Genomic DNA, 27,420 nt, shown 5'->3' on the forward strand with positions numbered 1-27,420 from the left:
GTCAGAGGGGTGTGGAGGAGTTTACATGCTGAACAGAAAAAACTAATGGAAGCAGCAAACTTTATATTGCAAATCTATTTTTGGTGAAGGCATTCTGCCAGCATGGCTTTTAGGGCTTGCAAGGTCAAGTGAGAGCACCAGACTGTACACGCAGATGTTGAAAGTGCAATGTAATAAAACTGACTTGCAGAAAATTATATTTTTTTCACTGACACCAGTAATATGCTTAATACTGCATGTGCATGGATGGAGGCACTGTTTTAAAACTTAGTTATGTACTGGAGAGGGAAGGTTGGCAAGATTTTAAATTTTGTTATAGAAGCTTGGTATATTTTCAAATCTGTTTAATAATTCAAGTGCTTTTCTCTTTTTTTTTTTCCATGAGCAGAACAACATAATTTATTTGGAATTTGAATTCATTTTCTTGGGGAGATAAGAAAATTGACATTCCATAGCAAAATGAACATGGTTAAACATTAAAACATTGGCTGGACTAATGAACAGTATTCTTCAGAAACTTCCAGGCTATAGGAAAGCCCCAGCCAAGCTGAGGTTCAAAACCAGCATCCATGTCTCTAATCTGACTGATTTTCTGACTCTCAGATTGAAAGCTTTCCTTTTTCCCAAAAATCATTTATTTTGTTTCTGCATGGGGGAAATGCGACTTACTCCTTTTTAAAACTTTGAACAAAGAATTAAATAAGAAACTGAGGAGATGAAACTATAATGTATTAAAACACTTGGGGTCTGGAAACGTGGGCTGTAGTGCTTGCAGGAAAGGGGAAATGCAGGTTATTTGACATTTTGTGGCTAGCTGGGAAAGCCCTGATGCTAAAAGTGTGAGCATTGCTGTGGCCCACAAACTTCAGACTTGCATACCTCTGCATTATTGGCATGCAATGACCACAGCCATGAACCTGTTTGTAAGAAAGGAAAGGACCTGTTTAAAGTTCATTAGCTCCCTTCACTTATAAATATTTAAGCTGAAGTATGTCTCTTGCTATATACATGGACTTAGTTTTCATGATATCACTAGGTATTAATCCATGCATATCTCTCACTAAATACATGTGCATTCCCTATGTGAAACAGCCCCTGGACCTCTTGTTCTGGTCACCCTGGGGAGGACAGTGCAGATATAAGTGTATTTCAGATCTTTCTTATCATCAGTGGTGGAGAGGTGAGCTCAGGTTGTGCTTTGCAAATTCATGTATTCTCTGAGTCTCTTGTCAGTTTACCAGTGAGTGTTAACTCCCTAGAAATCTTTCTCCTCACACTCTCATTATTTTCTTTAAATTGATTCTGACAATCTTTGCCTCTTTAGTCACAAAAAACAGGACATGTTGGATTCATCCAGCCATTTCAGAGCCTTATCTTGCCCACTGCAGAGAAAGTAGCATCCTGTTCACCCACCTGTCTGCCCTCCTTCTCTTTCCTAGTCAGCTCAGCTCTATCATACAACCTTCCAAAATGGCCTTAGAGGCATTACAGGAGGCTACACTCGTAACTTGGTCTGGCGCCAGCTATTAACCAAGCAAAAATCTAGACAGATTTTGTTTCAGGTTTCTCAACAAAAACCTTTAAGGTTGAAGTTGAAGAACTTCTGCATGCCTGATTTTATTGAGAAGTTTACCTCACATGGTTGTACCACAGTTAAGATATTTTAAGTTGGCTGATGTGCTTTTGATGTGACAAAGAGCAAAATCACATACTTTGGGGAATTCCTGTTGATCAGCATTGAAGCTGTGGAATTTTAGAGTTTACATGGTATTTTCTAAGGCATTTCTTTCCTCTAGTTTCCATAAATGCACACTGTAAGGGTATGTTCTCCTCAAAAGACTTTCATAATAATTCCTAAGATTATTATCTGTGAAAACAGTTTAAACATGAAGTAACAAACATTCATTACATCTGCTGTGAGTTATGTTCTGCGTTTACTGGACCGGTAGGAAGTGAAAAAAAAGATTTAGTTATATAAAAAAACATAGTGAATTCAGATACTCAGGAAGTTGTGGGGAGACTAGCATTAAACCTCATAATGATATTTTTAATACACTTTTTTTTTAAATGTAGATGAAACGAAGATGGAAATGTCAGATGACCTGCCTGAGGCCATGGGAGAAATCATTGTCAGTTATGCTTAGAATTTAAGCATATTTGGCTTTTTGGTTTGTGTCCAGACCCCCTGAGACCCTGCCTCTTTGTTACATTATATTTGTGTTTGAAACAGTAGGTGAGAGAGCACTCAAGAGCAATGCATACTTTAATGACTAAATACATTCTTTATTATAGAAACACCAATAATAGAAAAATAAAGAGCATATCTTACTGCTCATAACAAAGTCTTTTTTCATGACCATATATTATAGCAAGCTAGAAGTAAAGCGATCAAACCTGCATACTCAAGAAACTCATCTAAATCTCACTCCTCTTCCACCCAGAATTTAACAGCAGGTTTTTAGTTTGGATTTTTTCCATCAGAGAGCAACAATGGACAGAAAGAAATTAATTTTTTTCTTCATAAACTTGGCAGAAAGCAGAGAAACTGTGCATTGCTGGCCACAGTAAAACCACTATGGCCCACCTAGGGTACAAGTAGTTTGTCACAAGAGCCTCTTCTTTTCATGGTGCTCCTTTAAGGACTTTTTGCTCAAAATGATTGCTCACACAAGACAATAAGGAAAATCTAGCAACCCGGACCTATTACACTTATCAAGTCTTCCCACTGAAAGGAGGACTTCAGGGGAACTGCATCAGATAAAAAGGTGCCAGCCAAACATCTAGCTAGATTCTGGCAGAAAATAGGCATCTACTTAAAAAGCTGCATGGAACAACTCAGGGAGCAACTGGGCTGCCTCATTCTGACTCACCATTGGATTCAGAGGCAATGCTTCCTGCTGCGCAGGCATGCTAACATGCACTCCTGCTGCGGGCTATTTGTGCGTTTTGTGTTCAGGGAAGGAGGTGGAGGCATGCAGGCCCTTGCTGCAGGCGAGAGGATAGTTGCACATAAAGGGCCAGGATCTCCTGATGCAGTAAGGAATTCTCCAACGGATCCTCTGCTAGTGTAATACATTAACTCCGCTGGATTCATTTTGCTTCATGTTGGTATCACTGTATGGGAGCTCGCAATTGTCTCATCAGTTTATGCCATGTGCACTTTACCTGCGCTGTTTGGTGCAAATCTGGAGTATTATTCATGTAGAAAGGGTTATATGCAACTTCGGAAAAACAGCAAACAAGTAATAGCAACAAAAAGCATAAGAACAAATCAGATAAGCCTGAATTCAAACATTGTTCAGTACCAACAGTTTGATTCATCCTAGTGAGAAAAAAGCGAAAAAATACATTAACTTTACATCATCTATAAAAATGCCAGAGGGTGTCATGAGATTAAACACAGAATTATCAGCCATTAGGAACAGCTTTCTCTCCTCAGCTTGATATCAAATATTAAAAGACTGAATATTAAAGAGTTTTTTCAGTAGGGAACATAACAGGAAAATGCTATATTTGTGTTCAATAAAAGTAGCAAACTGTACAGATCATGCAACTTAATAATCTAATGAACATGTGAAACAGGACTTACTTGTGAAAGGGAAAGATGTCTTGATCCCTAGTCAGAAAGGCTTAAGGTAAGATCATGTGCTGCGCTGAGCCTTTTAGGCAATACAAAATGTTTGCTATTAATGTGTCCACATGTAGCAGTTTCAGACAGTAACTAATGTTACTGTATTAGTATTACGTACATGTATTAGAATTGCATGCATAGGCTCATTTTTGAATGGAAGCTCTTCCATATATTTCCTACTGTACCCCTTATCTATTATGTTGTTAAAAAAAGGTGAATGCTTTAATAGAGTCTAAGAATCTTCTTTGTAAACAACAGATGAATAGTATTAAAGCTGTTCCCCTTCTTTTTACGAACACGTAACTCAAAAACGACCCAAAGCTTCACTTCTTCATCCGATAGACAGAAACTGACATTTTACTTTGCACTAAAGGCTTTGTTAGAAGGACACAAGCAGCAGGCTCAAAACTCCCCAAACTTCTTCTGAACCGCTGTTCTTGCAGATAGAAACTTGTTTCCAACATCCAGATCTCCTGGTAACCATGTGGTTTTCACATGAGATGAACCATAACAGGAAAATCACCCTGAGAACTGGAGGGAGGCAATTAACTATAGTCAGTGGGCTACTTGCCCGTTGTTGGAGGGAAAGGAAGAAGAGTGAAAGTAAACTGGATAAAGTTCAGTAAAGCTAACACTGCTGGAGCCTTTTACAAAATAATCATTGAAATGTTGAAACATTCAAATTACTTCATCTGTATTAGGAGTCTGAAAAGTTAGTTGTCTTTCATGCTACTTTACCTTATAAGCATATCCAACTGCCTCTCTTGCTAACAGCTGTTTTGAGTTCTGTCTTATGTTTTTCCAAGTGCGAAAGTCAAAATTGTTTTTACCTTTCTTATTTATGGGTTCATTCAGACTCAAAGGGACCATTTCTGGAAAACGTTAATTACTTCCACAGCTACATCTTATAGCGATTATGAAACAGCATGACCATCTAGTCATATTTCCTGCTTGACACAGACCAGAATCTTCTAATAATTCATGGAATAGAAGGATTTGTTTTCTTTCTTGATTTAAATAAGTAAACTCTAAATGGTTAAATACTAGTAAAATATCAAAACTACCTTTAAAAATACTTAAGACAAATTAAACTCGCAGAATATGGACATCAATTTTACCCAGTGAAAATCCAGAGTGATTCCATAGCCATTCCTAATTGCTCCAGGTTTGTGCTGTTACTTCATGGAAATAAATTATCTTCCAGCATTTCTATTTCATTTATTTCCAGACTAGACTGAAAACAAGGAATATTTGCAAAACACTTCAGTTTCTCTTTTGTTTAATGGTTGGGTGCTGTTCTACAGTCCTTTTCCAGGGAAAACTTTTATTGGTAGAATTTAAGCCATTGCCCTAACTCCTAGGAGGGAAGCATGCTCTTATTTAATCTTATTTTCTCATTTGTGAATGTCTTTATATTTAATTTCTTACTGTTTTCATGTAGCTTGCTATGGTGAATGGAAATTTGTGTGTGTGTGTGTGCACGTGTGTGTGTGTTTGTGTGCTCACGTTTCTGCATATGAAGCTTTGCAAATTTTTTGTAGCAAGATTTTCCTTGTTGTAACAAAGAACATCAGCTGAACTTAATCTGAAAAGCAATTACTACTTACATGCCTTCATCATTTGTTTAGCAGGAAACAGACTACAGAGTGTTACAATTAGTGTGCTTTAAAGCAACTCCAAATTATTTCCATATGAAAATCTAGCTGCTCAGTTATAAACACGCTGGACAGAGCTCTCTTTTGGGTAGGCAATTTGTCCAAGGCCTGTGCAAGCTCTTAGTTCCCACAGAAGCCTTGAACATACAGCTTTAGTGGATCTCCATTTGCTCAAGGACCTTATGCAGGTCTGCAGCAGTGGGGGCCACTTAATCCCAGGCATTTTCAGTAACTGTGGTATCCTCCCAGTTTAGGAGATCACAGTACTGTCATTTCGGTAGAGTGACAGGTGTTGAGTTCAGTGGCAGTCACTGTAACAGGTCTGAGTCTGAATAGGAAGTGGAGGAACTCTTACAAGACCCCTAAATATTAAGCTCCTTGAGTTAATCAAGCAAATTCACCCCAGTCTCCATCTATCCTATTAGCATGCTTCACACCAGCCCATGTGTTGCAGTGCGTTCAGACCCTCATGTTACCTTTCTCCTCACTGTGCAGCAAACGTGGCAAAAGGATGCTGTGCTCTGATTGACAAGTGGGGATGGCTGGGCTTGCTGAGGCAGATGGAGTTACTGCTTCCAAATGCCTGCCTGGTTCTGCTGCACAAACATCTGAGCAGCCTGTCAGTCAGCTCCTAAATTATGCAGTTTACAGCATGACACTACAAGATGAGCTCCTACCAATGTCAGATTGCTCTCATGCACAATTTAAGAGGCTGCAGTTCAAGAATTATTGGCAAGAAGTTCAGACATCTTTGCAGCGGGACTGAAACAAACAATGATGGGTAGTAACTTTGGCACAGACCCCATATGACCCCAGTTGGGTCATCGTATCCCATTTGAATACAGAGTCAATGGAAACTAGAAAATTTTCTAAAAATACTGCCTCTGGAGTGAGAGTCACATATCACCACTGTGTCCCTCCAATGGCCTTAGTATGAAATAACAGTTACTTACTAAACTTAACCTTGGTATTTACAGGATTGGCGATAACTTTCTTATGAATGGAAATCATACTCATACTTGTCCTGAGACTTTAGCATACACAGTGCTCCCACAAGGCTACCACTGAGCTCTGACTTAACAGGGTTGTCTGTAGCTGTAGACCTCTGTTTTATTCACTTGAAAGTCATATTACTGGACTCATCTATTTTCATAAGTCTGAATACCATCTTTAAGAAAACTGATGGATTTTATGGGGGATAGTCATGCTATCTGCTTTAGGCTATTTTTAGGCATCTAACTTAGGTAGTCTGAATTGCCTCCTTTATTGGTAGTATGAGGAATTTAGGCTCCTAACTTTGGTCCTCTGAACTACATCTAAATAAGAAGTTAAGTACAGCCTAAAGTAGATGGTGCAAGTACTCTCCTTCCCACCTTAAAGAAATCACTTCCAGAAATATGCATTAGCTTTAAACACATGGTATCATCCCATTTAAAAACATGGCTTCAAGGCCGTTAGATTGCTAGGTAGAGGCAAAATTTCTTGCGACTTCTCTACTTGCTACGCACATTTGGAAGTACAAAGACAACTCAGATGCGTTCATATCCTCTCTGTGGCTTTCTTCTGGAAATCACAAATGTGACAAGCACAATGACAAACAATCCCAAGATACTCAGGCTTACTGCGGTGGGGACTGCTTTGCTGTTTCTATCAAGAAAACATTCTTCTTCTGCAAAAAAAATGAGATCAGAGAATTTGTTATAGCAGAACACTATTCTTCTAGACTATTCATCCATATTCTAGACAAGTTAGCAAATACAAACCAGAAGTTCTCAAAACCCTTCTTTTTCCTGGACTGTGCTTAATATGTTTTTACCTGTGATGAATCCTATCTCAAGAAAACAATACTTGCCTATTTGGAAATAGCTACATGCTTCACTAGAGAATTTCTCTGCTCTTTCACGTCCACAGTAACTGTTTTACCATCAACACCTGTACTTACACAGTAGGAGGCTTTCTTGCTCATAGCAGATGTGGAGCATCACACTACAAAGTAAAAGTCTAAAAATTAACAAGACACTTCCTGCATGGACAAAACATGCTGCTATGTGGTATCTAATTGCTTCTGCCTAGTAAAAAGGATCAGGCCAGAGAAGGGAGCCCATAGCCTAGCACACCATTAGCACAGCAAGGTTCACAGTTAAGTCAATATTTCCTAAGAAAAAACAAATTCCAATTCCTCTCCCTGTTTAATTCAGAATATATGTGGGTAATTGTTGCTGATTTGGAACATTAAGAGGTTAGGAAGACAGAAGCCTTGGCTCAGTCCAGTGAGTTGATTTAATAGTACTCATGTAATTTTATTGTATGCATGATGGCCTCAGCGAGGTTTCCAAAAAAAACCAAACCAATCTTCAAGTCATCTTCTGACTAAATGTAAACTCACGAATTTATAAATGAACTTCCAGAGTGAGTTAAACAGGTGCCTTGCCTACGGAGAGAGCGCACCATTTGGATCACTGGCATAAATGGAATATTTACCCAGGTAGCAATGGCAGGACCAGTCTTAAATTCACAATGCATCAGGTGTAGCTTGGAAGTGAGGGCAAGGTCTCTGACTGGTCACTAATACATTATCCCAGGACTGGTTCAGACCTACCTCCTCCACCTGGTTTATAGGAATGGTCTTCCCTTGGGCTCCAGGGAAAGAAAGACCTCTAACGTGATGCTTTGAGTGGCATCTGAGTAGCAAACTGTCCTGAGTAGGGTAGTTTCATCAGCTGAATCCCAAAGTGTATCCCAGCTCAGCAGTGAATCCAGTTTATATCCAGGGTATGAGAGAGATCCGACTCTCCCCCACCCCTTCCATTCCCTGTGCATATTCCAAGGCAGATTTTGACAGCTCTCTAAGACAAAAGCCTCTGTTGTTAGTGTCTAATTCTGGTGACTATGCTGGGACAGACTGTAGCTCAGCTTGGGCCTTCCACAGATGGGAATCTTTACAGCAACCATGGTGGTTGGCCTGGGGAACATCTGGTGTCCATGACATCATATCATAACTCCAGAGCTTCCACACTGCTCTCCCCAACATCAGATCCTCTTCTCTTTTGATCCAGCTGCTTTGGCCTGATTTATTGTGATGCACTGACACAAATAGCATTCTGCTAGATGCTGCGTTTTAAAGGCTTAGTTTGGTAAAAGTAAGCTGTTGTTAAAGAATTGAGCTGAAAAGTACTTGCATTTGAATATTGCAAAAGCTAGAAGAACTTGAATTGTCAGTTTTGCTTTAATGCAACCTTAGGCTATGAACTCAAGGAATTGGTTCTCATATAATGAAATGCAATTCAGAAGACACTTTTGCAGCTTTCCAGACTCAAACAGGCCATTCTTTATTGATACAATTCTGCTGAAGTCTATACAAGACTGTAAGGAACTTGAAACCAATCATCATCACTGGTGTTTTTCTTTTTCTTCCCCTTTTAAAGATAAGCAAATCCGGAGCAACAGAAGTGAAACTACGTCTCAAGAAACCTGAGGGGAGGAGGCCAGTGATGTGCTTATATTACAGAGCCATTCCTTCACTGGGGATTTTGTCTTTCAAAATCTGCGTATGCAACAGATGTGCATAACACTTTCATAACTGTTTCATGGCCATTGGGAAATTCTTGCAGAAGTGGTAGCTGCTTTCTCAGTCCTTTGATTAAGAGCAAAACTAATTTAATTTTGGATATGGTATTGATTAGCAGACACTAGCCTGACCTTGAAGAGATAGACAGTCTTTCTAAGCTCTGTCTCTGCTAAAGGTGAGGCCATAACAAAAGCCAGATCTGAACTCATTTATTGTACAAATTCAAATGGAAACGTGGGCCTAGGTGAGATCCTATGAGCTGTACCAGCTCAATTTTATCATATGAAAAAATCTTTGTGAGAATAAGGGCATAGATTGGATTTTCAGTGTGGATTTTAAGAACTTTAGGAAAAGTTTGTAAAAAAAACCTTCCAAGAATAGAATATTAAAAAACTCAGGATGTAGTTTCCCATTATGCTCTTTTAGAATGAGAAAAGCAGTCTAAATGTTGAACTAATAAAAGAAGACTGAGACCTCAGGGGACCATCTAGTTCACCTCTGTGCTTTGAGTAGGATCTTTCGAGCACCTCTTAAGAAATAAGGCAGTAAACTGTGGGAGCGTTGATAATGTGGGACATGGGAATTTCCCAGTGCACCCAGTAGTCCCTGACTACGTCCTGGCCTGGTCCTGGTTGCATAGCTGGATGACAGACAGAGATGACAATGCCTCAGTCTTCTGTGGAAGGAAACCCAGGGTTGAGTGTAGGGAAGAAGCTGTGGTAAGCCCCAATACGTTCTCCCAGTCTGGGCAATCCAGGGACCAGAAGAGTAGGTACTGGTCTGTTTTTGTGTTCCCAGCAAATAGTACTAAGCTACATGGCTGCCTTTGTGGATCTGTACTCAAGGGAAGACAAATTGCAGGGATGAGCACTGCATTTAATTCTGAAACTAGGGAGCATGCCAGTCATGCTCCTCCTCAGGAATACATTTTATCATGCCTAGACCCAGCTGCTCTGCAAGTATCATCCTGCATTCACAAGTATTCCTTATTAGTTGGCAGTTTTGCTGCTACAGCTGTGGGATGTTGTGGGTATCAAGAACTTTTTAAAATAGCTAAGATCTGACTGCACTGAGAACAGAGACCTTGAATCAAGTTGTACATATTATGTGTCGGAGGAAGCCAATGTGATGGTGGGGAACACACCTCCACTTGCTCTGGGAGGGGAGGAATAAAATGGTGGTGGCAGAGCTTCACATTTTTAATGAGAAGGTGAAAAAGAAGGTATTTAATGCAGGAGGGAAAGATACTCTTCCATGTTTCATAGCTATTAGCACCATGTTAAAAAAGACTGGAAAAGGATGAGAATACAGCAGCAGGCAGCTGATAGTTTTTGATAGTTAAAAAGTTGTGATGGTGCATCATCATTCCTTAAGTGTAATAAGATCACCACATGTACATCTTGATAGTCGAGCAGATGGAGATCCCTTAGGCTACCAGAGTGCTGACATTTAGATCTCAGAAGGGTGGACAAGGTATCCTTTCTACTTACCTTTTCCAAACTGGTTACCAACAATATCAAAGGCCTGCAGCTGCATATTAACAGTGAGTAGCTGGAAGCTCTTCTCCAAGCCAAAGATTTGCTTGCTGGCACATTTAAAGGAATTCCCCAGCTTTGTTGTAAACAGCTGCTCATGTATGGCTGCGTAGTAGATCATACCTGGAGGCCATAAAAACAGGGATAATAACAAACAGGAATCCACACTAACTCTGTTGAAACCAAAATCTTTCTGAGATAAAACAGAGGATTCCCGAGTACTTTGGCAGAATAGCAGTAATAGTTGTAACTAAAGTATGGATAATTTTCCCCATAATGTATCAGTTACATTTCTCCTATGTATAAATAATTGTTTTAATTACTGATGGGCAAGTTAGCAGAGCTTGAAGGTTGGGTCTGAAAAAGCGGAAAAAAGGTAAGGTGCTTCTTCAAATCATATTTTAACAATCTGAGTCTGCAAGGGTGGGTTAGGTTTCTCACAAGAACGGACACTTGTCTTAGGTCTCCAGCACCGCTAATTCTAGCTGAAACAGAGATACGATCTCTGTCATGGGAATTTGACATTTCTGGCCCTTGTTGCTTTACATATTAAACATGTTTTTAAACATGTTTCAGTGTCAGAGAACTTCATGAAAAATTTGGCTCAAGTTTTGTTTCTAGCAGCAGAAGATAGCTGGAGCACAAAAAGATCTTGTAGCCTGGGCCCTGGACACATATCCTCCTTTGAAAGCTGGGTGAATGGCATGTTGATAAAATACATAATTTGAAAAATTCAATGTTTTAAAAATATGAAAGCCTATCAGAGTGAAACAGTCTATAGAACACTGAAAGTAAGAAAAAGAAATCCCATAATAAGAATAGGTTGATATGAAATTAACACCAGGAAGATTAAATGTAAAATCACTGACCTCCAGAAGATAACTGTAAACTGGCCTCAATTGTACTGACATAGTATGTTCGTGCTTTCTGCAAAAGAAGATTTATTTTTATTCCTGCTTCATCCTTGTATTTGTGAAAAAAAAACAGTTCACCACAGCAAAATGGTCACAAAGAGGTTCTCAGAAGAAACGCTTTTTAAAGCATCACCTTCGAGAACCAACAACCAAATCTTTTGAATGCATTGCTTTTTTCCCCTTTTTTAAATCATTCCATCTATCAGATTTACATCATTCCATCTAACATCTTACAGCTGGTGTAATGCAGCCATATCGTGTACATCACCAGTCCTGCTCAGGTCTGTTTGACTGGACCACACAGGTGTGCTTTGCACACACTGTACACCGTTCAAGCTGGACATTTCTGTGATACTTGCAGTAACCTAAAGTAGGAGGGAGTTAAGCAAATATTATACATTGCACAAATTAACTGGTATGTGATAAGGCCATTTTATTTTTATTGACCTGTCTGCTATGAAAGTCCCTATAGTGCTCTCATTAGTAATCTTGTACTGAATTTATCAATGCTGACCTGAGGTCTGACTGCTTGCAGTACCTAAGCTGATGTCTTTAAAAGTACTTAGGACTCTCTGCACTGCAGTGCAGTTTATGCCTAGGCATTCTTCGCATGAGCAACATCTGTAAGTCACCGACTACAAAAAGCAGCAGTGATCTGGCCTTTTCTTCTGTGTTTATCATCATTTTGAACTGGGAGAAGTCAGCAGCAAGCTGAGAGTTCATCTTTCCATGCTGATACCGCTCATTTTCTATTTTGTCTACCAACAGCAATCACTGCAAATGAGGAATCAGCAACCTGGGTGTTTCTGTATAGGGGAGAAATAACTTAGTTCCACACTGCTGGCACCATCAGTGCTGGCTGGCTTTGTTTCATATGTCTACAGGCTGCTCACTTGGAAAACATCTGGTATAACAACACCACAGAGCAAAATTTCCATTATCTTGCCTGCATATGCTGTAAAACCCTGGTGCAATCTGATTGCTGTCCTCCCAGGACTGTCACGAAGGGAGAGCCAACCTTAAAGGCTTTTCCAGGCAGCAATGTTGGGGTTATAATGTGAGTCTTTATGCAGCAGCCCTACTGTTAATTCTAATTCCAGCTATGAACACACAGGGACTGGGGAGTGTAGTCAGTGGATAAATGACAGCTGACATGAATGTCTCCTGTGTACCCATTTTTAATATCATGCAGGAGAGTTTTAAAGCTGGTAGAATTGATTGGGCTTGATAGAAAAGTTGTGAAATACCAACTCAAAGAGAGGAAAGAAGTTTAAAAAAGAAATACACCAGAAAATAAGGCCTCAGCACAATCCTTAAGCCAAATAGGTCAAATACTACCGTTTTTTGGCAGTTTGGGCACAGTTAATCACTTTGCTTGGGGAAAACACCTGTTCCTACTTCACATAATGTGGGTTGGTTACAAAACTTCCTCTTTTCAAGTTCTTTGCAAAAGGCACCTGGAAGTGAGCTCGCTGAACCAGGCACACACCCTGGTACCCGCCTGCGGCACTGCAGGCCTGGGGCCTGATCCAGCTCATCTTTCTCTGATGAAAATGAGAAGTGTCAACACTGGAGTTAATGGAGCACCCCTGGTTCAAAGCCAACAGCATAGAAGTTGGAGAGGCTGTGAGGGCTGCACACATCAGAAACAGCAGCAAACAGATTTCTTATTAACTCATATTTCAAAGAAGTCTTAAGCCGAGCCCTGATATTCTCATGAAGCTTATCTTTAAGTGAAGGGCAGATTGTCTAATGCTGTGCCAATAGCCACCTTTTTCAGGGCAAGAGAGGTCAAGTACCTCCTAAAGATTCCCATCACTCTCTTTAGCACTGCTAGGAGCTGGTACTTTTATGGGTACTTGAATCACCAGACTTAGTTTCTAAGTATCCTTGTAACAGAAAACGCTACTCTTGTGAGAAGCATACATTTAAAGCAAACACTCACAGTCTGAACCAATCCTTTGTTTTAAAACAGCTCCTTGATTTTTTTACCTCTCTTTTCCTCTGTAGCTTTTAGAAATCTTTCTGCCATAAACTGCAAATGAGATTGAAATCTATTATCTGCTTAAGCATTAATGACCAAACATTCAGGTGAGGTATAATTTGCTGCTGCCTCTAGGACTTTCTATGGAAATATGTCAAATTATGCCATCTGAGGACCTGATGCCCCCCATTTGAACTGTGAATGATGACTGATTAACCACTTGTATTTTCCTTAATTGTCACTAATTGGGTTCCAGTTTGCCATGCCCTTTCCCTGACCAGTGGGGGAAACACAGGGGTTTCCTCTTCTGGAAGAGCTTGGAACCAGGCTGTAAGATTGCCATTTTGGCTTGAGTAGCTGAAAGACATAGACCAGCAGTGATGGTCAGATGTAGCTCTAAACCTCTTCAGAGTTCCAGGATATGGCCTTAATTCATGTTACACTCTGTCAGAACTTGATGGGATCCGAGCACTGTCATGTTGCTTCCACCCCTTATCTCGCTGCCCCTTAATGACTTTATACACAGTACTAACTTCTTTCTTTAGCCTGGCTGGAATCAACCACCCAGACCTTGTTAGCCTCTAGACGAATGGTACTGCATGCTGCCTCCCAAAATGTGTGAATAGTCTAAATGCCTGAGGGAGGCAGAGTGTGGTTGCAATCTCTGCAACTTTCTCTTGTGGTTATAATATCAGCGATACCCACCACAGCTTATGTTAAAGCCTAGTCCACATGCATTGCAGTCCCAGCAGGGAATGTGGTATCGACAGACACAACATCAAAAAGAAAAATCCTTTTCCCACTGTGAAAGTACAAGCCTCTCTCTTGCCCAAGTTTCTGTGTGTATTTATGAGTCTCCCTGGTCCGGTGCGTTTTACGGATACTTACCATCAGTTTTGCTGTTGTTCAACTGTTTGAGTTTTTCCACTCAGAAATTAGGTGAACCACTTCCCTCAGCTGTGGGCTGGCTGTGGCTCCTAAGCACTTCCACCTGCACAGACTGTCCTTCAGATTTAACAACTAAGTCTAGTTTTTGCCTGGCAGAACTGTATTACTTGGCATTTATGGGGAGCAAATTACTAACTTCATGTTCATTTGGGTAGTCCCTGAGACACAATTTCGTAACAGCAACTTGAGAGCATGAGTCAGAATTGTCAGCACACACACCTTGTTCCTGAGCAGGTTCTCCAGACTGCCAAACTCACTCTCTTTATCCCACTCCAATTCAAATGGCAGACCTAGCCTTCTCTCCCACTCCATTTTTACCTACATAAAAATGAGATCCAGATTTTTTGTGGGGCCTATTTATAGACTTTGTGTAGCTTGATTGGTAGCTGTAATTCTGCTCTTCCTTAGCACTTTCTGTCAAAGGATTTCAAGGCACTTTACTTACCCTTGATTAAACATAAGAACCTTTCAAAATTCAACATTTAGGAGACAAGACCTGATTTAACTTTGAGGTTAGTCCTGCTTTGAGCAGGGGTTGGACCAGATGACCTCCAAAGGTCTCTCCCAACCTAAATTATTCCATGGTGCTATGATTTTAGTTCCTTGGAAAGGGTAGGAATAATAATACCTCATATCTGTGTGGAAAACTATCATAGCGATAGATGAAATGTCTTTTCTTGCAGCAGACAGCGTATCACTGTGTTCACTGGGAATGGATCAGAAGCAGCCTGAGCTCCAGTTCCCCAAATCTAAACACTCCTTCCCTCTAAATGCACCAATTACCTTTACAAAGACAAAGTTTATAAACCCTCCATTGAAAGTTATGTTCAGAGCAGACTGCAGTGTCCCACAGCTTCCAGATGTTCGTGTCATGTTGGGATTGATGTTCATGCACTCCATCTGCTTCTGTGGAGAGAAAAAGACATTGCAGGGCTGCTTATGAAGAGGAGGGGGGAAAGCTCAATAAGAAACACACAGACTTTAATAGCTTTTTTTAAGACAGACTCTGTGTGGCTGAAAGAACAGGCCGATGGCTGGTGGCTCTGGCACTACGTAATTGCTGGCTGCCAGGGTCATTCCCCTCTCTTAAACTGGCACCAGTGCTTGTTTGACACAGCACTGAGCTGTTTCAGTGTATTAAGCTGGCAGAAGAGAACAGCTTTCTGCTCATTTAGTGAACTGAAATGATTCAGAGCAGGGTCAGATGAGCACCAGTGATAGTTTAAAAAGAGGGAGCAGTGGGAACATGTGCCTGAAGGCAGAGGAAAAATCAAGACAGAAGCAGGCAGTGCGTAGATTGGCTTTGGCTGCTGCGACATTGCAGTCTTGGTGTGATTTGTTGCTCCTCATATTACCCTGGTCTCCGCATTATAGACTGCAGTTTGTCTCTAGCATCTGCCAACCCATGTTCTAGTCTGAAAGGAGACCTTTGAGGCTCTGGATACACAGTTCACTCCTCCAGTCTAAACTCATGTGCACCTTAACTGTATAATAAAAGTCTCTCTGTGGTCTGGTGAGGTTGGGAATAACGCTCCCTGCCTGGCTTTGGACAGTGTGAGAAATGTGAATTGCTTTCGTCAGCATTAGATACCCAACCCATTTAAGAAATATTCATACTCCAAGCAAGAACATCTGGATTTATAATGAGGATGGCTCAAGAGGTATTTCAGCTACGCTGCTGAAATAAAAAAGCACCTGTACGTCCCACGGCCATCGTTATACAAGCCAAAGTACAGCAGCCGAGATTCTGTGGCATAAAAAAGGCCTGAGACTGGTAGCAAACAACTCATTTTTGTGGTACAAGCTAACTTCTGGAAATTGCTTTAAAAGGAGCAGAATAAAGTATGGTTAATGAAAGAACAGTTATTGCAAGGCTCAGCTTTGTAGTGTTGTAACCTCACCTTCTGGGTATTTTGAACCATCAGTTGCAAACCCATCACTGCTCTGATGCAGGTCATGCTTCTGTTGCGAACAGTGTATGTGCCAGTGGGGATGGGAGAAGGCTGGGGTGAGAGAGTGGGTCTCACCATCATTGTAGTAGATGGGATGGTTGTTTGTTTCCCTGGATGAACAGTTGTCGTGTTGGTCATGGCTGTGGTTGTTGGAGTTTTAGGAGCTGACGTTTGATTAGCTGACCTTGTGGTGGGCTTTACCGTAGTCTTGGTGGTGGCTGTAGTAGTTATGGAAGTTGTTGTCGTTTGGTTGTTTGGCTGTGTAGGCTTTCCGGTTGTGTTTGTAGCTGCTGCTTTAGTTGCTACGCTCGCATTTGTCATGGTTTGGTTGGTTGGGGATGTAAGGTGTACGGTTGTGTACTTCACTGCAGGTGTATCTGTTTCTCTTGCACGAATTGTAGAGTGACCAGCTGCCGTTGTGTTCTCTGCTGCTGTCGTGGTTAATACCGTTGGAGCTGTCTGGCTGGTCGCTTGTGTGGTGGTTGCTCCTGCCTGGGCTGTTGTGTGAGGGGTTGGTGCTGTGACCGGAGACTGGCCTGTTGTCTGCCCAGTTGTTCTATGACTTATGGGTGTCGTTTTAAGAGAGCTTGTGCTGTTCAAATGAAATGTGGTGCCTCTGTGGGGTGCAGAATGATAAGGGGAAGGTGGCTGAGCAGAAGTAGCTGTATGGTGGAAGGATGTGGTTTGTGGAGACATTTTGACCCCCTGTGTCACTTCAGCACAGCAAGAGGAAAATGCTGCAAAGAAATAAATGGGTCAGTAGTCTAATAACCTTCACTGTTTAAAATTTCTGTTGATACCCACAACAAAACCACACTGATTTTGTTATCAGATGGGTGATAAGATTTTAGTTTTCCTTTGGCTCTGGTCATAACAGGAGAGTGCAAGCAGACATGCTGTGGGACAGTCCTTAACTTTTCGCCACTCCCCTAATCTTCACACCTCCGAGTAGGCAGGCTCCTGTTGACACACATTGACTCCTGGTTCCCAGCGCGCTGGTTTTACTGCTGAAGAAGCAGTGAGCGAGCAGAGGGCGCAGCAGGTGTGAGCAGATCTTGCACACTCCCCACACAGCACAGGGGTTCCCTAGCTGGCAGTAGTATAGTGAGATCTGCTGTAGGCAAATTAGCAAGGTCTGATGAAGAAGCAGTGCAAACTTGGGTGTAACAGATGAAGGGGTGGTTGGTTACTTACCAATAAAGCATGGGGGAAGGAAACACTTTTAGTATGTGAAGGAAGTGAGGCAATGTAACAGTCTTGCAATGATTCAGAACAGTCTGGGAGACTGGGAGATTCCAGATTTTTATCTATGGGGTTGTTGTAGCCACACCAGCTTGAACTCTCAAGTTCTTCCCCTCGGGAGATACCCAAAGGGGTGCTCCAAACCAGGAAAGACCAGGCCCTTTAGTGATGCTCTTTCAGTAAGGAGAAACAAATTTCAGGGTACAAAATTCACTAGCTTTTCGGGCCACATCTAAAAATAGCACTTCCATCTTGTAACATTTACAGAAATGTGTCCCTTGCAGAATTGAGGACAAAAGAAAACATCTGGCTCCTAAATGTGAATAACCAAGTGAAAAAAAAAAAAAAGAAAAACTACATTGTAAAACAGATAAAGGTCACAACTCTTTCGCATGTCTTTGATTGTGAGTATGTAACAAGACACTGTAAAAACAAAGTCAAGCTAAAAGAAATCATAAATCACTAACATATGTGTGTTCCTTGATGTGCATGAAGCTTAAGATGTAGTTAAATGTTTTACTGTCTAGATTAGCTGGAGGACAGAAATGAGTTCTCCAGTTTGGAGACAGAAGGGACCCAAAAGCCCAAGACAATTTATGTTCCTAGCAGTATGGCTTCACAGTGTGTGTGGCTGTTCAACATATTGGCTGCGAAGTTTATTCTAAGTTGGTTCTCTCAAGGAAGTTTTTCATGAATCAGTAGCAAAGTTTTGTGGCAGGCAGGTTGCCGAGATTCAGATTTTAGGACGAATCAAGGCCAGAAGCACCTTCAGAGTGGATGGGGCTGGAATCTCACAAGCTCATCTTCTTTCTATTTATTTATTTATTTTTGTTCAGCATGAACAAATATCTGCAACAATAGCTGAGTTCACAAGATGTCTCCATTTTACGATGCATATATACTAAATCAGAATAATAAAACCTGTTTGGTTTTAAATTAAATTCAAGATAAAAAACAAAGGAGTGAGAAGAGATGTATGGAACTGAACACACACCACAATTATCCCTCAAAGACTGCTATGATAGAGAAGTGTAGAAAGGGAGATGTATACTCCGTATTCCTAATTTTGTCTGTTTTTCATCTCTGTTCTGAAAGGAATATATTTCACTGCAACTGCAGCTATTGTCACAAAAGTATAACTCAACACAATGGAAAAATCACAAAATGACAGGACAGATCCCTTTGATAATGAATTTTATCAGAAGGAACCTAAAAATGCCATAATTAGTACTATACTTGAGTTCATTTTTTTCAGTTTTAGCCTAGATTTTGCCACACCTGCTGTCAAAGCTGAAAAGCAGATAAGTTATCTCCTTCTCTGTATGCTTTTATCAACAGGATCAATGGAAAACCAGAGCGGTTGTTATATACAAGCTACAGGTAGTTGCATCTAAGTGTATCAACCTGATAAAAACAAAAAAGGAGAAACTGAAAATTTCACTTTTTCCCTGCCCCCCAAATAGTGAAACAACCCATATTTAAATAAATGCAAGTCTTATGTAGTCAGTACTTCTCAGTTTTTAGTTAACCAATTGGTTTTTGATTACTGTCCTGATAACGTTTATAAAATCTTACATTGAGAGAAACATTATTTCACTAACATTTGGATACCGCCCACAGCTTTTAAACGAAACCTCAGTTTTGCCCAGAAGGCCAATTCTCACCCTAACTACTTTTCATTAGAAAAACTTGCAGCCGGACAGGGTTTCTGAGAGGTAAAGCCAGGAATGCCTTTGGGGTGGCCGGTGGCTTGTGCTCGCCAGGTAGCCTGCCGGACCTCTCCTCCAGCCTCCCCTGGCTTTCCCCGGGGGCTCAGGGTTTGGGGGCCTCTCTGTCAGGGCACTGCCACGCTGCCAAACCAGTTGGTTTGGTCCCTTTTGTCAAAAGGTGTTTGGCCACGTGAGCTTTGTCCCAGAAAACCACCCCCAGAGAGGGGTGAGGACTGCTGCCCAGCTGTGCCCAGTGCTCTCGGCTCATCTTCTGGGGGCTGTCAGAGGTGATTTGGTGCCTCTGCTGTGCAAGGGGCAAGCTGGCCCCTGGGGCGCCTCACCACCCTCCGTCTGAGTCCCGGGAGGCCACATTACGTCTCCCTTCAGCGTCACAGCAGAGCCGCTCAGGGCAGCAGCAGAGCCTGGCAGAGGGGCTACGTGCGCAGCTCGCCCGCCGTAGCCCTTTTCACGGCTCTGCTGACAAAAGGGGCTGCAGAGCAACACAGAATTATGGCGTCTGCCTCGTCCTGCTGCTTTCCGTCTCTTTTCTTCCGTGAGACCAACTCAAGACTTGATATGAACAACATTTGTGCTCTAGGGACGTGTGCTCCCTGCAGCGTATCATCTTCCTGGGAAAAGCAGCTGCAATCGCCCCGTTTCACCTCGGCTTCAAATTTGTGTCCTACCAATGCCAAGGGCTGCATTTCTGCCCAGCAAGCCTCCGTGCGTATAACACTTGAGACTTTCAGAAAAGTACTAGGACAGTGCTCAGGAATTCAGCTTCCCTATTCGGGGTCTGGAGCCCCTATTTCCGTGCTGCGGTGACGGGGCAGATTTCAGGAGTGAGAGTCCACGCCAGCAAAGGGGTAACTGCTCCGTTTCCAGCCTTTGCCGTGTAACGCTCAGTGCCCCGATTTGCCTGTGAGGTTTCTTGTCCTTCGCAGCGGTGGAGCTGCTGGGTGAAAGAACCTCCTGCCGGGGATTTTTTTCCCCCCTTCACATCTAACTATACACTCACATGGCTCAACAGTCTGGCGGTTTGTTCTGCTTTATGCTGCACAGAGGAAATAACCATGTTTAGTTTTCTGATGCATTTTGTAACAGTTACATAAAAACTCACCCCAGCTCCCACAACCGGTGGAAAGATTCTCACCGACTCCGGCTGCTTTGGCTCAAAGAGATTTTTGAATTGTCCGATATAGTGCCCTTGGACGCAGGAGGAGTTTCTTAAGCCTCCAGTCCATCAGGCCCTTATCCCTTAAACTCCTGGTATTTTTAATTCCCCACCTGTACAGAAAGACTTGACTTCGTAGCTTTAGCAAAATGTCACAACAAATTACTAAAAGGACGATTAAGAAGGGATAAAAAGCCTAGGAAACAAGTTCTTTCTGGCCAAAGGCACCCTTGCTGACCACTGGGTTATTCGTGTTACTTCTCTCAGCCTAATTTTGCTCTCCTTTTGTGCATACGTTTGGGGGCTGTGTTGGAGGACATTAGATATGAACAGGGTGCGGGAGAGCAGGGCAGATATTGCTGGAGCTGCTTGTTCCCGAGTCCCTGTGCCGTTTCCCTGCTCACTGCGCTGCCACAGCGGAGCTGGGGGGGTACAGGGGGTTGTTGCCTGTGTGATACCAGCGTGGTAACGGCTAAAACGCCGCACAGAAATCTAGCGCACCACCGGCGAGCTCAAGCCTTTAGCCATTATACAGATGAAACGACTCTCCGTTCTTCCCCACCTCATAGGTTTTGTACTGCTACAGGTGTTAAGGGGTGACTTAACATGCCGGGACACATCCTTAACCAAGCTGGCTGCACAGATTTTCCCGGAGCCGCGCTAAGGATCTGACGGCGACTTTGATGTCGGTTGCCTTTGAGATAAGCCCTGGTCTGCCCCAGCCTTCCCCAAGCCCCTAGCTGTGTTCTTGCTTTCCTGATCATGCACCGCATCTCGCAGTACGAACGAATTACTGACTCGAGCAGTTTTTCATTAGTTTTCCTTCTGCTTGTCTCACTTGAGACTTCCAGTTGGTTCTGCTGGTCTGGGAATTATTTTTAATTATTAAGAAACACAAAACCAAAAAAGCCTGCTTCTAATACTATTTTGAGCTAATTCCATCACACAATCGGAGTTCATGTCAGTGAGCGCAAAGGAAAATATAAGGAAAAACATCGGACCAAGCCTACAGCAACTGCAATTAAATATATTTATATTTAAGTCTATATTTATATTCATATTCATATCTATATTTATATTTGCTTTTTGCTTCTTACCAGTGGGCCTTTATTAAAAGCACCCTTACTGCTAAGAACAAAACTGTTTCTCAAGTTTTCAGCCAGTTAGGCGCTATCCTTTCCTGAGTGCCAAGAAACAAAACCATGCACAATCTGTCTTATTTGCTGGTAGAAATGGTGGAGGGTGTGACTCACCGCAGGCGAAGGTTAGCAAGATGTATTGCCCTGCGCTCCTGCCCATGGTCGGAACAGCTGCAGGTTAAGAGATGTTGCCTCTCACCGCGGAGCTGGGTGGAAAGCAAACCAAGGTTTCCTGGGCATTGAGAAGTTTCACTTGGTGCTGGGAGCGCTCGGTCACATGGGTGGGAAGGAGGTGGAGAGAGGGGGGGAGACTGATGCTTCTCATCTGTAAACTACCGCAGAAGGAAAAAATGATGGTTAGAAAAGAAAGTGAAAATGGAAAGGACCGCTGGGCTGGCGTGCGGGCGGACAGGCTCTCGCTCTGCAACGGAGGCGCGAGCTCTGAAACGCCGCGTAAGGCTTAACGCTCCTCTGTCTGGTTTTGATAACTCGGTGCAGGCTGCAGCTGTAGCCCAGTGTAAGGTTAAGACCCGTAAATCAGTACTTCCTCCCGTGCTGTTTAAAAAGTTGGTTTTGTTAAGGCTAAACTCTTTACATTGAGGCACAGAGTGGGAGCTGTGTGATCTCTGGCCACCTCTGCGAGCAGAGAGCCTGTCAAAAACCAGACAGGGCTGAGCACAGCCACAAAAGGGCTCTGGTGCCCCGGGGGCTGTCAGCAGCCTTTGCTGGCTGATCCAGTCCTGCTCCAGGGACTGAGTTTGTTCAAGGCCGGTCAGCCAAGGTGGCTGAACGTCAGTGTTGTGCCCAGACACGCTCCCAGGCAAATAGCAACGACCCCCTCACGTCCCTTGCAATGCCTCCTGCGAGCCATGCCAAGCCCGGCTGGGAGCGTAGGCTGGTCCCAGCACACGTAGCCACGCGCCAGAAGGCTGGACTGGGAGAGCGTACCGCCTGCCCATCTGCGGGGCTGGATTTCCAGCCCTGGGCCCTTGCAGGGGGACAAAGCAAGCCACACATCCCCCAGAAACAGCACCCTCCCCCAGCTTGTCCTGGGGCATTTCCCTACTCCGTGAGGGTGAAATGCAAAATAGCCCTGAGAGTTGGACCCACCTTCACCCTCCAGCTCCTGTCTCCCCTAGGAGGCCCAACGTCCCACCTCCTGCCGATGGAAGGAGGCTGGTCAGTCTTCCTAAAAGCACCTTTGGAGGTACCTCTCCCTTTCTCTACTGACGATACCAGGTGTATGGGGCAACTGACTCCTGCCATAGCTCAGCAAAGTGCCAACAGCAGGAAGGGGTGATCCATCCTTTGGTCGCTTCGGTCCTGCATGTCACACTGTCACCCAGTGTCCATCCAGTTCACTCTAGGTGGAGTCAGAGAGAAAGCTGGAGTTTACAGCAATGCATCCTCCTTCTAGCGGGTGTGAACATGTTTTCACAATCTTTGCAGGAGCTGGGAATGGTCCCAGAGCTTTCTCAGAGGGTCAGTGCTGGTCAGGAGTAAAGTCAGTCCTGGAAAATGCAAAGCAGAGCAAAAATCCTCCTCTCCGGCAGAGAGAGAAACACTTGTCCAGCAGCTGCCCTGGAGCCTACTGATGGACTAAACACATGCAGACGGGAACAGGGTGAAGTCAGAATCACAGGAAAATCTTCATGCACAGGAGTTAAATTATGAAAACTGAAAACTGTCAATCAGTGGCTCAGACATGATTAGACCCAGGTTTCTAAGGAACTGACAATTCAACCTCTGTCATATAACAAACTCTCATAAGCCACTAATTCACTGCAGTGCAGCAGGGATGCTCCTGCCAGATTAGCCTCTTCACAGCCAAGAGGCGAGTTGTGTCTCTCTGGCACACTGGGAATAGTACCTGCTTCTCACTAGGGCAGCTCAGAAGGGAACCGGCTTGTAAACGTGCACCAAGAGGAATTTGACGGAAACATTCATATCTCCTCGTCACATTGCCAACGTTTTGCAGATTGACAGAAAAGCCCGGCAGCGGTGCTCCCAGCCTGCAGTTGTCGAAGCACCCCAGAAGCACGGCTGGGGTCGGGGGGAGGTTTGCAGCACGCACCGGATATCTGCAGGCGGGCCGACGCTGCCTAGCGGAGCGCAGCTGGCGCTGCAGAGCCAGCTCACGCTGCGAGCGACTGCGCTGCTGTGGGGCCGTTCGTGGCGAGTGCCAGATTCCCACGCCGCCTGCCCGGCCCTCTCTCCCTCAGCACTTTAACAAAGACCCACCCTGAATCTGGAAGAAACGCGGCCCAATCTTTTAACTGCCTTGCGGACGAATACCAAGCCATGAAAATTTACTGTAGAACACAACTCTCAAACCGGCTCCTCCCTGAGGCACCCTGCAGCCGTGTGAGCACGCGTGCGCTGGAGATGCTATTGCAGGCGAGCTGCCGGGGTACCGAAAGGCGCCAGGTACTGCGGCAGCCCTTGCTTCGCACTCTCCCTCCAGGCCCTAACGCCCAAGTATATGGTCTAGCGGACGCTGCTCCTCAGCTGAGCTCAAGTGCCAGGCTGGGGCACAGCTTGCTTTTATAAGCAAACCCCAGCCCAGGCTTTATCAGCGAGATCTCCCTGCGTAACTGCGGAGCCAGGACTGCTCTTGGCTGGCTATTGCACGGCTACAAAACCGCTTCAGCTGTGGCCAGCCCCGGACACTGCTCCCCTCCTACAGCCTTCCAGCCCTGCAAAGGGGACAGCGAAACCATTGAGCAAAGGAGGCAAAAAAAAATGCACAAGTCACAGAATAAAAATTCTGCCCATCCAAAGCCTCACACAGAAAGGAAAAAACACAAGGAGAAAGTGCAGAAACGTGACAGACCCGGAGGGTCGTGGCTAGCGGGGCTGCTGTGCAGCTAGAATCCCGGGGTGTAGCCACTGCATCGTGTTCGACCTTAAAACCTTAAATGGAGCTAGAAAAGAGGTAATAAACTCACGGAACAGGAGGAAGAATCTGTCATGGTCCTGATTCTTTCTTTTCTCATACCAATATTGAACCGAAGTAACATGATAAGGCAAATGGCTTCAAACTGAAGTGAAGTTTGTCCCCAGAAATCTGGATGCTGGCTGAAATTAGTTGAGATTTATTTTGCTTTCTGCATGTGCATTGTGTTTCTATGCCCTCTTTTTTACCTCCCTACCCTTCTACATGAACCAAAGCAAGAATTTATGTCAATTATCCCATCCTCATAACCCGCTGGTAGCCAAAGGTATGCAGATATGCATTGGGGAACTTTAATATTGTTATCCTACACCTTCCTTGCCGTGGGGCTGCAGCATTAGCATGCACAGTGCTGAACTGTCTTTGTGAAGCTTTGTGCTCTCCTAAGAGAGTCCATTAGTCATGTTCCTGAATCATCGGGAGATGGGTAAAGGGAAAAAAAAAAAAACCTTTGTGCCTCGGTGACACATGTGTTGTGTTGCACATAAATATATTGGACAGAAGTGTGGATTTTTTCAGCTGTGTTGATGGGCCTTTACTGACACTCATCTGTTTTGAATAGAAAGACAGCTCACTTGACTTGTTACTTCATATAGAAACATCAACCACAATTTTTTTTTACTATTTATAATTTTTATAAATTTCAAACAAAGTGTGGTTCTACATAGTTCAGAATGGCCTAATTACAGAAAGTTCATTTTCACACTTTTTTTCTTGTAACAAATTCATACATTCTGTCTTGACTGGGAAAAAAGGACAGGTAATTCCCCAAGAGAATTCTGTGCTTTTTCCTTGTCTGATTATCTCTCATCAGTCACAATATACAAATACATCATCATCAACACCATGGAAAATATGCAAGAATAACAAACTGTACCAATTCTCCGTTGGGCAGAAAACATCTTAGCAGCTATTTCAGCTCCAGCTGCAATAAGGTATACACAATTTGGCTTCTTTTTTTTTCTCTTATTCTTAAATATTCCTAATCATATATTTCACAGCAGATCAGGCTTTGAGCATTTTTGGAAAGGAAGCACATGACCTTTCTCACATCCAATCCTGTTTGAAATCTCAGAGTCTAAGAAAAGGATGGATAATAAAATGGCTTTTCATCACATACACAACCAGAATATAAGACACACACAGCTTTGTTGTCGCTGGCAAGAAAAACCAGTGTTCAGACATGCTTCGGCCGCAGCCATTTATGACAGAGGCGAAGACCATTGGTCTGGTTCTCCACTCAGTGGGGTTAGACTGTGAAAGCAGGAGAGGATCAGGCCTGATTACATTTTGGCCTGGTTTACTAAATAGCAAGAGTTACGTATCATGGTGACTGCATTTGACATTACCTCCAATAATGAAGGAGTCTGTTGGCCAACTACACCAAACTGCACAGAGGGCAGTTTCAAGGATATGAAGTTTCTGCACATTTCACAGAAGCTGGCAGCTGAGAAGGAGGAAGGAGATCCAAGTCAAAACCTTCCCCTGGAGGGCAGGTCCAGCCAGTCCAAATCCAGAGAGAGCAGCAGACATGGACCAACAGCAAGAGTGCAATGCTGACCCATGTGTGCTGCTACAACATAGGTGTGCTTTAGGCCTTGTACCTTAGACCTTGTCCCATCTACAGCTGAAACTTATTGGCAACTATTACTTTTAAACACCCTTCTGGTCATTATATCCTCTCTGGAGAACACTGAAATGAAATCTGTACTTGGACACTACAATTTTTGGTCCATCTATCTGAAAAAGATAGCGTCAAAGATCTAGATACAGAATAACCATACCTTAATGCACATGATAGTCTTGCTGGACATTAACCAAATCATATTCTAGACTTTATATGGAGAGCTATACCCTTAATTACCACCTTGCTTGTCAGAGATGAAATGATTAAAAGACTACCCTGCCTACTATAAAAAAGTCATCAAGCCCCATTTTGTCTGGTCAGCAAAGCCAGAAAGTCGGTTCTTGGGTGCTCTCAGACTTGTCAGCAGCCTAATCTTTCATTAACTCCATTCTTTAAAAAAGCAAACCCAACAATGTCCAACTGTCTCATTTTCATTTGCGTCACGTAAATCAACCAGGGAAAGAGCCCCAGTTACTCCCCAGCAACAGCTGAAATAGTTGCTTTAGGGTGAGTTTGTAAAACAGAGACAGAAACAAGCAGCTGCCTTGGGCTCTCTGGTATTGTAGGAAGGTCAAAGACAACTAGTAGATGAGCACTCCCTGCTCAGGTTCAGCAGTGTCTGAGGACAGCTGTGAAACTACCAGCTCCCAAAGCCAGCTGAAACCTGAGTGCCATGTCTCTACTACCTACAGCTATGGGGAAGTGAGTTACTAGCCATCCTCAGTACATTCATGGTGCAGGTGTGCCTCAAGCTTTGGTCCACAAGGATGAAACATGAGAATTTGCAAAAGAATTCAGATATTGTTTTCAAAACCAAAGTAAGGAGGAGAATTCGTTATAATACAGCCCATACCTTTGCAGTTATCACAATGGGTTGGTGGACTGGGAGAGAGGAGACACCGCTGCAGCAATCCCCTTCCCCAGTCCATCTCCAGACCACCCCACAGGATGCCACCACTAATGCTTCCTGAGGGCACAGTGGGACATACGGGGGTGAATGCTTTGCTGCCCCCAGAGGGGTCCCCAAGTCTTTGCATATGTGCTAGCATTTAGTATCAGAAATGGGCACAAGAGAAATCTAACACTGTTCCCATTTTACAGGAGGATATTGAGGCACCAGCAGGCAAAGGGCTCGCCCACTGTCACCCTGCACACAGCAGAGGTAGAAAGAGGACTCACCAAACCTGATTTCCCCTCTTGAGTTCAAACAAAGGCTTGCACTGCCATTTCATCATTAGAATGAGATTCCTCCAGAGAAACTCCAAAGTGCAGGTTTGGGTCTTTCCATAAGTCAGCAATGTGACAAATCCTAGTTTTGGCAGTTTCATATATACTGGGTAACATTTTCCCATCACTCACACGCGTACACACACAAGCTTACTACATATA

The 27,420-nt window shown here is 43.3% G+C and overlaps 1 protein-coding gene across 1 annotated transcript; it reads right to left on the reverse strand.

Annotated features, from left to right (window-relative positions):
* Positions 1-6,815: 6,815 nt before the first annotated feature.
* LAMP3 (lysosomal associated membrane protein 3) lies at positions 6,816-21,629 on the reverse strand. The gene is made up of 6 exons (XM_067301432.1): positions 21,566-21,629; positions 16,137-16,924; positions 15,019-15,141; positions 11,259-11,316; positions 10,345-10,512; positions 6,816-6,955 (listed from the first exon to the last, which is right to left on the reverse strand). The coding sequence occupies exons 1-6, from the start codon at positions 21,609-21,611 to the stop codon at positions 6,816-6,818; spliced, it is 1,323 nt and encodes a 440-aa protein (XP_067157533.1). The 5' UTR covers positions 21,612-21,629.
* Positions 21,630-27,420: the final 5,791 nt, after the last annotated feature.

Source organism: Apteryx mantelli, chromosome 9, assembly GCF_036417845.1.
Source record: "Apteryx mantelli isolate bAptMan1 chromosome 9, bAptMan1.hap1, whole genome shotgun sequence".
Taxonomy (NCBI): Eukaryota; Metazoa; Chordata; class Aves; order Apterygiformes; family Apterygidae; genus Apteryx; species Apteryx mantelli.

Bases quoted from the DNA above. Each gene is read 5' to 3' on its own strand.
- LAMP3 (XM_067301432.1), bottom strand. From the start codon at position 21,611: ATGGGCAGGAGCGCAGGGCAATACATCTTGCTAACCTTCGCCTGCG. The intron at 16,925-21,565 runs GTGAGTCACACC...ATTTCTTTGCAG, and splicing joins CTTGCTAACCTTCGCCTGCG to CATTTTCCTCTTGCTGTGCT. The intron at 6,956-10,344 runs GTAAGTAGAAAG...TTTTTTTTGCAG, and splicing joins TGGTAACCAGTTTGGAAAAG to AAGAAGAATGTTTTCTTGAT.